Source organism: Cajanus cajan, chromosome 1 (genome assembly GCF_000230855.2).
Source record: "Cajanus cajan strain Asha chromosome 1, NIPB_CcT2T_4, whole genome shotgun sequence".
Classification (NCBI taxonomy): domain Eukaryota; kingdom Viridiplantae; phylum Streptophyta; class Magnoliopsida; order Fabales; family Fabaceae; genus Cajanus; species Cajanus cajan.
Window position 1 is genome coordinate 83,388,197 of NC_138517.1, and position 13,907 is coordinate 83,402,103.

The 13,907-nt window shown below is 30.4% G+C and overlaps 1 protein-coding gene across 2 annotated transcripts; it reads right to left on the reverse strand.

Annotated features, from left to right (window-relative positions):
- Positions 1 to 680: 680 nt before the first annotated feature.
- On the reverse strand, positions 681 to 11,100 carry LOC109817979 (uncharacterized). 2 transcript variants are annotated; one of them, XM_020383350.3, is made up of 14 exons: positions 10,716 to 11,100; positions 9,688 to 9,769; positions 9,000 to 9,103; positions 7,975 to 8,101; positions 6,688 to 6,782; positions 6,040 to 6,163; positions 5,242 to 5,322; positions 4,095 to 4,193; positions 3,747 to 3,905; positions 3,579 to 3,639; positions 3,406 to 3,476; positions 2,150 to 2,194; positions 1,889 to 2,062; positions 681 to 1,785 (listed from the first exon to the last, which is right to left on the reverse strand). In XM_020383350.3, the coding sequence occupies exons 1-14, from the start codon at positions 10,751 to 10,753 to the stop codon at positions 1,240 to 1,242; spliced, it is 1,806 nt and encodes a 601-aa protein (XP_020238939.2). In that variant the 5' UTR covers positions 10,754 to 11,100; the 3' UTR covers positions 681 to 1,239. The 2 variants fall into 2 exon arrangements, with proteins under 2 accessions (XP_020238939.2, XP_020238946.1); XM_020383357.3 differs by lacking the exons at positions 9,688 to 9,769; positions 10,716 to 11,100 and adding an exon at positions 8,710 to 8,759.
- Positions 11,101 to 13,907: the final 2,807 nt, after the last annotated feature.

Here is a 13,907-nt window from a genome sequence, read left to right on the forward strand (position 1 = left end):
ATAAATATTGAATGATTTGATATAGATGAATAACAAAAATAATATTATAGAAAGTGCTATATAGATAATATATTATTGTCACTTTCAATTTCTAATAAAAAGAAAAATAAATAAATCATATTAGTAATGAACATGTGAGTGAGAATTCAATTTAACATTAACAATTTCTTTTTCCGTCATTTTCTTGCAAAAATAGAAATTGCATATTAACAAATAATTTAAAATTCATGTTCAATATATCAAATCCACAAATAAGAAGAAGAAAAAAATTAAAGCACTTGCCTTTTATATCTTCTTTGTCCACAATTTTGAAGTCTCTATTATATTTTCACTCTTTGTACACATACCTTGTGCACACTTAAACAAAACATCAAAAAATAGAAGATAAGGACACATAAAAATTGACACAAAATAAATTATCAAATCCCAAATTATGTGTAAATAAAATAGAAAGGAGATCAAAAATTTAATAGAAGATAAAGACAAAGAAATTGACACACAAAATAGATTATCAAATATCAAATTATATGTAAACAAAATTGAGAAAAAAATAATACCTTTTGATGATCATTATAGTCAAATAAAAATTAGACAATAGAGAAATGAGTGTTGAATTTAATAAAATGAATAAGAAAGATATAATAGATAGAGAAAGAGTAAAGAAAAAATATAATAAAAGATAGAAATTTAAAAAAATTATCACATAGACAAATATACTCACATGAGAGCATGTGAGATTGATTTTATAACAATTTGTCAACATAATAAAGAACCATTTACATTGCTCAACTTTCATACCATAGATACCTGCGCAGGTACGTGATATCAGGTATGTGGTTCTTGTAGGTACGTAAATTGTCACTCTTAACGTTATTATTACATTTTTTACAAGACTTCTAAAGAGAACCCGGAATGCAGCAGTAGTTGAACACAATTACACCAATCTTCATGAAGAAAAAATGAAAAAGCATTAGAGGATTGTTAAGAAAATAATCATGCATAAGCATGAACCAATAACGGGCACTTCCAGTAATTTTTGTTCCACCGGGTAAAAACACAACAACTCTCTTACAGCGAAAGAACATTAGATGAATGGTAGATGATAATCTAAACATTCATAGAACTTAAGTACAAGCAACCTATTTCTTTTGTGGAGAGCATTTTACAAACTACAAATATTTTTTAGTTACAAAATCAATGAATAACAATAACCAACTGAGGATAAACGACACTCTAATCTTATCGATTGTGACTGTTTCTGAAAAAGTTGAAATCCCATCGTCGTATTAAGCCATTCAAGACATGGCTTGCAGGATTCTTAATAACAGTTAACGTGGCTTTGGTATGGTGTGATATGTCAGTGTCTGTTGAACTTTGTAAGCTAGCAGAACTGCCATTACAAGTAGTAGTTTCGGTATTGGTAGACTCAGCGACTGATGAAGTGTCCAATGTTGGTGGCAGTGGTGATGGTGGTGGTATTTTGCTAGATGAAAGACTTGGTACTGGACTTGGAATCACTGAAATGGAATTTGACTCATCTTTCAAGGGCTCACATACATTGGATGCAGTGGAAATTGTTGAGGCTGTGGAATGCAAACTGTTGCTGAGTAAAGAAGAATCTGTTTCCATTGGTTTGAAAATCTCATGTGAAGGAGCATGTGAGTCATCCTTATCTGATGGCTCTACAGACATAGTACTAGCACTGCTGACAGGTGGTTGTTCTCCTTCTGGATTTCTTATTTCCTGGTCTTTCCATGAATGATCTATCACTGCTTCCATACACATCTGAATCATATGTACAAATCCATGAAAACCAATTATACAACTTTTAACCAACATGCATTCAAAATTTCAATTATGTTATGTGATAACCAACAAATAGACTCACATTTTTTTGTTCTTTTGCACTAGATGGAAAACCTGCAAAGTCATCAAGTTGATATTCCACGTAGTGATCATCATCTAGATCGGTTGGAACAAGGGGACTATAGAGACGACCGTTTGATAATTCAAAACTAATCATCGTAGAAGACGATGAGGAAAGATCATCACATTTCTCTACCTGTTGTGCACTAGTAATTTTAACCTCCATGCACATACAAAGAATGAATATATCCATATTCGGTATAAAGACAAGATAAAGCAATACCTTAGAGTCATGCCGTCCATCTTTTGAGGATATATCTGATGGAACCTGAGAAAGTAAAAAATATATTTATTCAAGAAATAAAAAACTAAGAACCACATCATTAAAAGGATTTAAACAAAATTCAAGTCATGGCTGCTCAAATGACACCATGCAATAAAATTTTTACACCATAAACAAAAAAGGAGAGTAGCAAACTATACAAAGAACCCTGCTCTAATGTTTTAGATTGAAAAATCATTCATGAGACTTTACCTAACAACTTAAGCTTGCTGGTAGAAATGGTCATTGACATGGTATATATAAGAACTTCTATGACCAAGTAGTCAGGAGTTTGATCATTGCGAACTCCATTTTTTCTAATAAACATAAGTTAAATTTCCATAGAAGGTAAGGTGGGTCAATACATTGTCCACACTTCAAGACTTGGGCACTTGTGAGATTAACCATTCATGAAATTTTACTTAATAGCTTAAGCTTAAATCAGTCCTTGACAGTTTGTATTATATGGTTCTTTAATATCATGATTAGTAGCATCAGAATTCTTAACTGTTGAGCTGCTAGATATATTTGTGGTAGAGATTTTGAGAAGTTCGATGAATCAAAGGGGTCTGTTGCTCTCCTGCAAGCTTGGAGCATTTTCAAGGTCTTCAGACATAAGGAACGCATTGTTCTATGGCAATGCAAGGATTTTACAGTTATTTAGTGATAATGATTGGAGATAAAAGCCAGGATTTTCAAGGAAAGCATACTGCTGCAGCCACTTTAATGGATAAAAATTGTCTTAAACCTAATGGATTTTATAAGAGAGCATCTATCATATATGAACAGAAGGACCAATTTACATTTTATATTCATCACGTGAATATTAAATTTTCCCTATTTCCAAACATAACTGGTATTGCATCAAGCGCCAATCTACATTTTAATAAGAACTTAATAGAAGAAAAAAATAAGGTATAATGAATTGAGCTTCTCCCATAAGCTATATTCAATTTATGCACATAACTTTTATAGAAGTTCTTCATCTAACTTTTCCAAAAGCTAAGATGTATAACAGTAATAGTTGATTTTAGCTTATGGAAGAAGCTCAATGCATTTTACCTTTTCATTTCTTCTTCTTTAACTGTTTTTGGAAAAGTTAATCCAAAGTCCAAACAAGGCCTTAATATTAATCACATGAAAATTTACTCAGCATGTTGTTTGAATGCTTTTTCTGAGTTCTGACAATAAACAAAGAGCAAATAATTAATAAATACCTCCATCCTACTCATTGGTCTTTTTGAACGGACTTGCTTAATGTCATCCACAGTACTGCTTGTTGATGGTTCTGCAACCAACAAAGAAACATTAGTAGTGAGGTTACCAAATGCAACTCATGGATACCGATGCAAAAGAAATAGTTAATAGATTCTGGATACTCGAGTCATGCCTTTATTTCGAAATGACGGTTCATTGCCAAGGGCAAATTCATGCACAGATCTCCAAACGTCCTGTGTAAAAACATTTAAAACTTAAGAAAATGTTCAAGAATAAGAACTTTTCATTCATAGTGACCAAAATGGAACCAAAGGGAATAAGAGATGCATGGTGAATTTACCTTACCAAAGTAATCATTCACAATGTCAAAAAATGATTCCCCAAGCTCATCTTCTGGAGGTTGTAAAACATTGTGAAAAAAGATGTTTACGGAATCAAAATAAAATTGAGGACGGGGAGAATTGTGATCTCCCTCAAATTTAATTATGCTTTTGTCTCCCTACAAAGCATAAACAACCATATTATGGATCCAAAAGGTCTGGCAATCAAGAATTTGTGAGAACTTAGAAGATAAAAGAGAATATGTGTTATATAAAAATGATAATTCGTAGAAGACCAGAACATGTCTTATTATCCAAGAAGTAACAGAGGTTTACAAAATGACAAGAATTCTTATAAACATATTTACCATGTAAGCCTCAAGTATACGATCTGAGTGATGAGGACGTATGAAATCATCATCAATGGCATGCCCAAGTAAAGCAGGAACAAAACAAGCTTTTGCTACCTGCAATGCAATCAAATGATATGAATGAATACAATGAAGAATATGAAAGTGTAAAAAACCCAAACAAAAAAAAAAACAATTTTATAAATTTTTCCTATAAAATCCTGAATTTGGATCAGTAATATCTATCTTATTAATATTTATACAACAGAAAAATAAATTTTACTACATAAACAGTGAAGATACAGAAGAGAAAATTTCTAAACTTTCAAATGCTTATGAAGCCCTTTTTTTTATATGTTCGGGAGGATCAAATATTGTATACACTATTTTCCTTTCTGATTGTTTTGCCTCTGTCCTCCTAAACTTAGTGAACAATTTGCACTATAATCAGCAGATTGATCCTTCTCAAAAGGGACGATTATGCATGATCACAGGCACCCAATGTAGAAAGGAGAATGTAAATAATGAATCATCCTAATTCCTAAACTTTAATCAAAGTTAAAGAAGTTCACCAGGTCCAAGAAAAGTTCAGTCACCACTGTCAATTAACAAAATGATGCACAAAGTTTGACAAAATCAGAACCAGCTAAATCGTACCCCTCCATCATAAAAATCCTTGAATTTCAGTTTTTTCTTCCACACTTATTACTAGTTGAGGCTTTGTATTTGAATCAAATAATAGCATTTGATTTTTTTACTGGAAAAGTGCAGTAAATATCTTTGATATTATTAGGATACATAAATAATTAATTGAGTTAACTTAAAAAAATAATTGAGCACAGAATATCTTAGTAATATATTTATGAGTTGCTGAGTGAAATTACAGTCATATCATATGACTGACAAACTAATATGCGTGCACTTTCACAATTAAAAAAAAAAGAAGAACAAAGTCTCAACAAGTGTATACGATTTTCAAGTTTGAGATGAAAAATAGAATGTTGCTTTACAGACATTGGAATTAAATTCAAATTATATCAAGCAAATAATGAGGAAAAGCAAAGGAATAAAGCTAACCAACTATTTCCGTCAAATTAATCAATCATTATACACAAACAGGCAAATAAAAGTAATTTTTCTCATTAAACAAAAGGAAAAAAATAACCTTAATGGTGTTCAAGTCCATTATGTCAAATTTTGCCTTCTTCTGGATTGCTTTTCGCATGTATTGAATTGCAAACTTCACCTGTAACAAGAACAAAGAGAGCATAACAGTAATGACATGAATCCATGGTCTCCAACAAAACTTTAAGCAATTGTACTTCTGTAGTTTTGCATATAAATGAATTATTAATAAAGGGCAAAATTGTAGGGCAATGACAATCTATTCTCAAAAGAGAAATTAGGGCGATGGAAAAAAGTAGTATGTATAAAGTATTTAAATATCCATAAAAAGGGGTAAAAACACTTATTTGTTGCAAACTACAGATATTTACAGGCCCCTGGCAAAAGTAGTAATCATTTGTCGCAACTGCTACATTGCTACATAATAAACTATAGCCTAGGTCAACTACTTTTCAAGAAAATAGCCTCTTAGAAAGCATCCTTACAGTAACAACTGACTTGTTACTCATCAAAAAACATGTATCTGGACCCTGTACAGTAGCCTACATTTTAGGGAGAAGAAATTCAAAGAAAAAGCATGTCTTGAAAAGCTATTACATTCCAGCCTGGATGGGATAAGGGCCTTCATTGGTATTAAAATGAAATCTCTCTGAATCAAACTTTCAATCATAACATTTGGTTGGTAACACACCATAGACTAAGCGTCCAAGCCTGAAGGTGATTTTAATTATCTAATGTAGCGAAGCATTAAAATATGAAATGAGATTATAGATTAATTGTTTTGGTTAGATTCTGTAAAAAGAATTTTCATTTCCATTCAAAAATAAAATACACTTACTGTGAATTTTGGCAGACGGAATCTGTATGTATCTACAAGTTCCATCATTAAATCAACCAAATCAGAGAAGGGGCTATCTAAAACCATCCCTGCAATTGAAGGATCCTCAGCTCCATACATAAGGCTGCAAGGAATAACATCATTAATGGCAAGAAGGAAAGTGATATACAGCCGTAAGACTGAATATCTACACAATCAAGGAGTTTATAAATTGACTTTAAAAATTAAGAAGCAAATGGGTTGTACATTTATAAAGAGGAGATCATTTCCACCAGTCTACAAAAAAATTCAAACAAGCATACATAAACATAATATGAAATGCTTCATCCGCAAGTTAAGGCTGTGCTCTGCAGACAATCCATTATCCAACAATGACACTAAAACATATGACATACACCTCCTTCTACAAGTTAAGGACTTGTTCAGCTATCATCTCATGGACTTTGATCCCTTCATTGTTGTTTCCAATGCTATGATCATTAACAAATAAAAAAATCTTAAAGAAGTCTTTCTGCATATATTCATCTTAAGCCACACCAGCTCTTATTAGAAAAAGATTGCAACCCTATGTACGACCACTACCTAGGAAACATTTCTTTAACCTCATTTAAAATGTAAGGTCGAGTGAAGTGACTGATAAAAATTTACCTAGTCACAGCACCCATTGAGCGTCCCCACAAGCCAATCAAAGAGACATTTCCATCCGCACGCAGATAATTGACCACAACCCTCAAATCATCCTTCTGAAAACAACCAAGAATGTAGAATGTTAAACAATCTTCATAATAAAAAAAAGTGGGAACAAAGCAAATGGTATGCAAACTCCCAGTCGACTACAAACACAACCATTTCATATGCAGTTCTGCACTGTGATTTAAGCAATTTATTAAAGAAATGAGGATCACAAGTATCCTGCCTCAGGCTCATTATCAGTTTCATATTTTCTGTCAATGGTACTCCAACATTCATGTTACCAAAACTAATTTGAACCGGTTGATAATATATTTGGGTTGAATTTATCTATTTATTTATTTTGGTTACATTGGATTGAATTTGTGAATATGAAAAGTTTATTCGAATTTCCTCTAGCCCTTTTAATTGAATTAGTTTCCATTTAATCCACTTTCTTCAATTGGAACCTCTAATAGCCCTCTCCTCACATTATCAAACCACCTTAGGTAAGTTTTGGTCAGCTTATTCTCAATAGGTGCTACTCTAACTTTCAAAAACTTTCATTCCTAACATTAGGTTATCTTTTTGTATGTCCACTACACTCATCAACCTCAACATCCATGCTATACTGATGAAAGCCGCCTTAGTTGCAACCTCTTTGAGAGCTACTGTAATTGCAGCTTCAGAGTGGTGGTTTAGTCCTACATCGATTAGAAGTACAACTTAAATTGAACTTATTTCATCACCTTACAAACCGGTTTCTTTATGTTGATTAGGCCCTAAGACCAAATTCTAAGACTTACATATTTCTTTTGGGCTCTTCTTGGCACTTCGATGCCCAATAGGCAACACTTAGTAGAGAATTGATGATCTTTGCATCCACCTGGTAGAATTTTCCTTTAGTTTGGTGGCACTTTATAATCACAAATTAAACTTAAAGTGTTTCTCCATTTCATCCACCCATCTTCAATCCCATGTGCTACAAATACATGCCCATCAATCTCCTATTGCTTTGGAAGATGGACCTAGATACCTAAATCATGCAAATTGTTCCATGATGTTATCCTCAATTCACCTCCAAAACATTGAGGCACTGGCTCTCTCTTGGATGTGCCCAGTAAGAACATGATTATGACATGATATACATGGAGAAAACTAACCCCCATCAGAGTCGGTAATAAAAATCACATAATATCAATGATAATGATGCCACTAGATAAGATATGCTCTCAAAGTTCAAAGAGTTAATGAGCAAGCACTTACTTCATGCCAACCTAGAGTGACATGCTCTCCTCCAGAGATCCCCGATCCTGAGAAATCCAGAGTAAAAACTGTAATATTTGAAGGAAGTAAAATTATAGCAGCTTCACTGGCATCAGCCCTGCATCCACTGACATAAACATAGCACAAATTGGAATCTATTAAAAGGGCAACACCAAACAAGCAATCACCAGCAGAGAAACTCAAAAGATATTAGAATTACAAATATCTGAAATTTCATAATCAAATCCAGAAAAGTGAATTGTGATGAAGACTCTACTGTTTGAAATCATGGGGAAAGAGGAGTCATGCATATTAAAATGGGTTCAAACCAAGAGCCAGGCAACCAAGTTCTAAGATATCAAAACCCAAACCAACTAGATAAATACATTTAGCGTGTATAAGCAAACACACGCTTACATGTCTTATTTATTACTTCTCCAGTTCTCAATTTTAAGCAAAATTATCCGTTAAATCTGTTCATAAGCACAAAGAAATGCAAGACAATATACTTGTAGTCAACAACAAATGTTTAAGAACGCAAAGCTTTCAAATCAGCATTGTTAAATTGAAAATGCAGCAATTCCCACGTGATCACTATATCAAACTAAATGCATGTAACATTTATACTGCTACATAAAAAACTGAAAGAGAAAGGTTTTAAAATTTGGACTGTGTTAACTTCTATTTATTTATACGTTTTATAGTTGTAACCCGGTAGGAAAGGTGCATACATACCAACTTCTGAAATTCATCAAATTGCGAGTAACAAACGATCAACCACGTTTCTAATAACAAATAAGACAAAAACACATTATTTACATTAATACATTAATAGGCACAGAGATTACATAGTGCTCTTTTCTAAATTATAAAGAATATTTTTTAAAAAGGAAGAGAAAATAAAAGGAAAACACACACATCTTCAATGCAAAGTCTGAAACATCCAGAAATTGTTTGCATCGAACTCTTTGAAGCATCAATTTGCATGCTAACCAACAAACAAATGCATATTATCCGAGAGTCACCTGTTTCCATGGCAATATATTACACATGGCAGAGGCTTTCCATTAGGACTGACTATTGGCATGTAATGGCTGCATCGAAGAACATCCCCACGGCTGTTTTTTATCTGCAGAATATCAAATATTTCATTAAAGACTAATAATTCAGGTCATCAACTCAACTAAATAGAATGTTACTTAATAATAAAATAATGCATATAAGTTATGATTAAAACAGAGAATGGCATCAACAAAAACTTTGCAATTGAATTGATACATAAATTAGAAGATCACATGCATACATTTATATGTTATAACTTACTTATTTCTTAGCAAATGATCTAAATGATGATGATTTTAGATTATTGTGGTAAGAAATGAGTAAAGAACTTAGATAAAAGTACTGTGCACAAAAGGAATTAACATGCTAATGTTTATAAATTTGACTAACCAATTCTTCCATGTCGGCATCCTAGATAAGAAATACTTTTTGTTTTAGTTCTCCAAAAGAGCAATCAAATAACTTACCATTGGGACGAATTATGAAACTGATTTTCTTTCAGTGTGAAAGTTATGGCCTCAAAAGTATAATTATTTTCAAAGCACATGGTTGACAATTTAGCTATAAACTACGAACTGAGATAAACCCAGTCATTTAATGTATTTCCCCAGACCCAATGCTTTTACCAACATAATTTATTTTTAACTATACCTCCACGTCTTTCCGTTGAAACCATTTCCCTTTTAGCATGAACTCGTAATCCAATAAATCAGTTTTTGGATCATATTCAGCTCTGCATGCCAATAACAGATACAGTCACAATATTACAATTGTTTAAGTTAAACTTGAAAAAGTGCAAAAAAATTACTGAGCCATGCAGATAACAGAACTCAATGTCAGTTCATCTTATGCCATAATTGCAGAAAGAAGACCTCAAGTATGTAGCTAACTAGCTATCTTGTGATGGGCATTTCACATATAACTACATAATTAGAAATACATCAAGGCATATAGATAAACTGAGCTTCACCTGATATCCTCAAAATTAGAATGATGTGCATTTTCATTGTAATTCTTGAAAATATTTTAATTAACATAATATTTCCATTTCCCTTCTTGGGGATCGATCCATTTATTCTCATTTGTCATCCAAAAGGCCTTAAGAACAATTCAAAAGTCTAGTGTTCTCGAGATCTTACATGATTGGCAGATCTAATTTTCAAATCACAAAAAGCAATAGGAACTTGTTATGCTAAAAGTAGTTATAAATGAAAACTATGTTCATATATTTGTGTGAAAAAGGAAGAAATTTGACGAACAAGCTTGCCGTGGCTATAAGTGTTTGTAGAGTTGGTACCATGCAAAGGGTAACATTCACATACATTACAGAAAAGTAAGCCTTTTACGGTAGCTTAAGAATAGATCTCAAATTCCCAACCAAACAAATACAAACCAAGTTAACAGGAAGAGCACATTCCACAGTGCACACCCCACCAAGATATAAAGATAACTCTATGATTCTCATGGAGATGCAGAGCAAATGAAAACACTGAATATACATATGTCTTGCTCTAGCTTTCCTTTTGGATGACAATTAAACTAAAAATCAAAATTTTGTACCCCATCTCATTCTAAACAATAAGAAGCATAAGCAAATAAATACCCACCTGAGAATGTGAAGAAAAAAACATACTTTGATTGAAAAAGTTTATCCCAACATAGAGAGAGGAAGATGGTACCTCGGAGGCCGAATGATGAAGTTGACAAGCTGTTCCATATTTTGAAACGATCAGAGATGATATGTAAATGTTTGAGGTCTCGAAGCAAAGCAGTTACATGTGAAAAATTTGAAGTTTGAAGGAAAAGAAGAGAAGAGAAGAAAGAAAAAGTGTGGAGAGAGAGAGGGAGAGAAGACAAGTGTGAGACAAAGAAGAATGAAACAGAAGAAAAGGGACCGGAGGGAGCAGGCTTTTGTTTTTGTTGGTCTTTTGTTTGCTTCCAACTGTGCTGCTTTTCTTTTGTTGAAAATAACTAACAAAAGAAAAATGGAAATAATAATAAAAATGGAATGGAAATGATGATGTTGTTGTTGTTGTTGTCAACCAAGTTTCGTCGTCACCTTCCTGCTGCCAAACTTCCAACTGAATACGGACAGTAACGAAGCTGCTGTTGTTGGCTGGCCGAATGGACTCAAAATACTGTACGATCCGCCACCAATACTATGCAACAATCAAATTTTCTATTATTCATTCATTAGTTCTTTCAGAAAAAAAAAATATATATATATATACATATTTATTTTTATTAAATTTATTTTTAATTGTTCAATAATTTTTTTTTATCATTCTTAGACTCTCAACTATTACTCATTATTAATTTTAATCTCTCCTATCAAGTATCATCGTTCGACATGATGCGGTAACATTTTCAAAAAATGAGTTTGAAATAATCTTGTAAAGCCTATATAAATATAAAACATCTTTAATCAATAATATTTTACCATGTGATTTCTAACTCAAATTAGTAGTTCACATAGTAAGTGACTTTAATTGTCACATCATCGATTAACAAAATTTGTTAAAAAATAAAAATTAAGTTAAGTGATTGTAATTTGTAATGATGATAAATAATATCAGTCAAAAAATTGTTGAGCGATTAAAAATGAATTCCATAAATAAATAAGAGAGAGAGTAAGGTGAGTCAAAAAATTGTTCAAAGTCTGAAAATGAATTTTGTGAAATGTCGAGAACTTAAAAGTTAAAACATACGTAAGAAAATTACATATAGTCATTGCATCGAACTATTTAATAACGTTACTCATGACGTAGTTGTTACATTATCATTTAATGAATGTATTTGATGATAATAATAAAAATTATTAATAGAGAATAAAATTTTTGTTAAATTATATTTTATATTTTTTATTTATTTTTAAGATTTAATTTGATCTCATTATGTTTAAATAATTTAACTTGATTATTTAGAACTTTTAAAATATTCAGTGTTATCCTTCCATTTAAATTAACATTAACCATATTGATAAAATTTAATAAAAAGACAACATTAAATATCATTTAAAAATTAAATAAATAAATTAAATTATTTAAAATATTTAATTTAATTTTACTATTTTTAATATGTTCAATTTGATAATCTAAATTTTAAAAAATATTCAATATTATTTTTTCATATGTTTTATCTAAAATGTTGTTAATTTAAATGGAAGAGTAACATTGAATAATTTTTAAAAATTAAAGAATTAAATTAAATTATTTTTAAATAATAAAACTAAATTGAATCTTAAAAATAAATAAAGACTAAAAATGTAATTTTAAAAATTTAGAAATTGAGAGCATTCACAAAGACCGCAATGGAAGTATTTTAAGTATATCTTAAACTTAAGATATTATCTTAATTTTTCTCCATTAAATTAGGACAATCTATGTGACAATATAATTTTTTAATTTTTAAGCATTGCATCTTATACTACAAAATATGATTCCTTAACTTAAAAAATTGTTATTTTGTGAGCCCAACTATTAAATAAAATCATGTATACATAAAAAAAATATAAAAATAAAAGTATTTTATTAATTGCTTAAAAATTTACTATTAAAATGAAAGTGTAACAGATTACTTAAATATGATGCGATAATAAAAGATCCAATAAAGTAATTAAGATATATGTATAAGAGACATCTATTGTGATGCTTTAAGATCGATCAAATTTTTATTTAAAACTAAAAAGTGAAATCGAAAAAACGTTACACACCGAAAAAATAAATAAAATTAAGTCTTTTCAAAATTATACTTGATTAAAAGGTTATCGATGTCTGCACATGATATTTGTTAATTAATTTATGGGTATTACTATGAATGTTAAAGTTTATTCGTTCTTAATCACTCGCGTACGTGTCTTTTGGTTTGTCCACGTGATATGTCTGCATTAGTTTTTAGTCCTCCAATTTCAAAAATATGAAATTTTCATCTTTTCGCCTAATTAATATATATGCTTACGAGATATAATATTTAGTAATATTATATTTAAAAAATTAAAAAATGTATAAAATTATTATTAATAAATTAAATACTAATCACTTTTAAAAATAAATACAAATAGATATATTTTATATGTTATTTTATAATTTTTATTTTTATATAATATGTTACTAAATATCACATTATTTAAATAATAATATACTATTAAATAATATTAAAATTTAACTATCAATAAATATTAAATTGATAATATAATCAATATTATATATTTTAAAATAAAAGAATTAAATATCTTTATTTTAAAATAAAAATTTAAAATTATATATAAAAAATAGAAGAAAAAAAATAATTTAACTAATTAATTAATATAAAATGTGAAATGGGAAAATTAGCGAAGGGAGATGAAGGGTGTTAATAATTGATGGTGATGGAATACCTTTCTCATCACTCAATAATATGCACAAGTATTGGTCATGATGTCACAATTTAAATTCATAGATATATTTTAAGCGTTGCTACAGCTTCCAAAAATAGAAGTCGAAAATTCATTCAAAAATATTATTTTTTAATAATATTTTATAATAAATTTATTAAAAAATAATAATTTTTTAATTCGGATGAATTTTCGGCCTCCATTTTCGGAGGATAATATTTTTTTGCACAATTCGAAAACAACATATATGGGTTTAGCCGATAAACGACATGTACCCTGCTTTTTATGTATTACTAATTAACTAGACATGCATGATTCTGGATTTAAAGGTTGTAACAACTAACAACCTCCCACTGTTTTCAGAATGTCGCCATTTGTCAAATAATGGTAATTAATAATTGATGTCCAAATAATCTAGGAAACCGTGACTTTAACATCATGAAAGTAAATAAACATGGCGTGTGAGCAATCATAAAAGTGATAACCATCATTGAGGTTT

Excerpts from the sequence above, each read along its gene's own strand:
- LOC109817979 (XM_020383350.3), bottom strand. The coding sequence starts at position 10,753 with ATGGAACAGCTTGTCAACTTCATCATTCGGCCTCCGAG. Across the intron at positions 3,906-4,094 it reads GTATACTTGAGGCTTACATG|GGAGACAAAAGCATAATTAA; the intron begins GTAAATATGTTT and ends TATGCTTTGTAG. Across the intron at positions 2,195-3,405 it reads GACCAATGAGTAGGATGGAG|GTTCCATCAGATATATCCTC; the intron begins GTATTTATTAAT and ends TTACTTTCTCAG.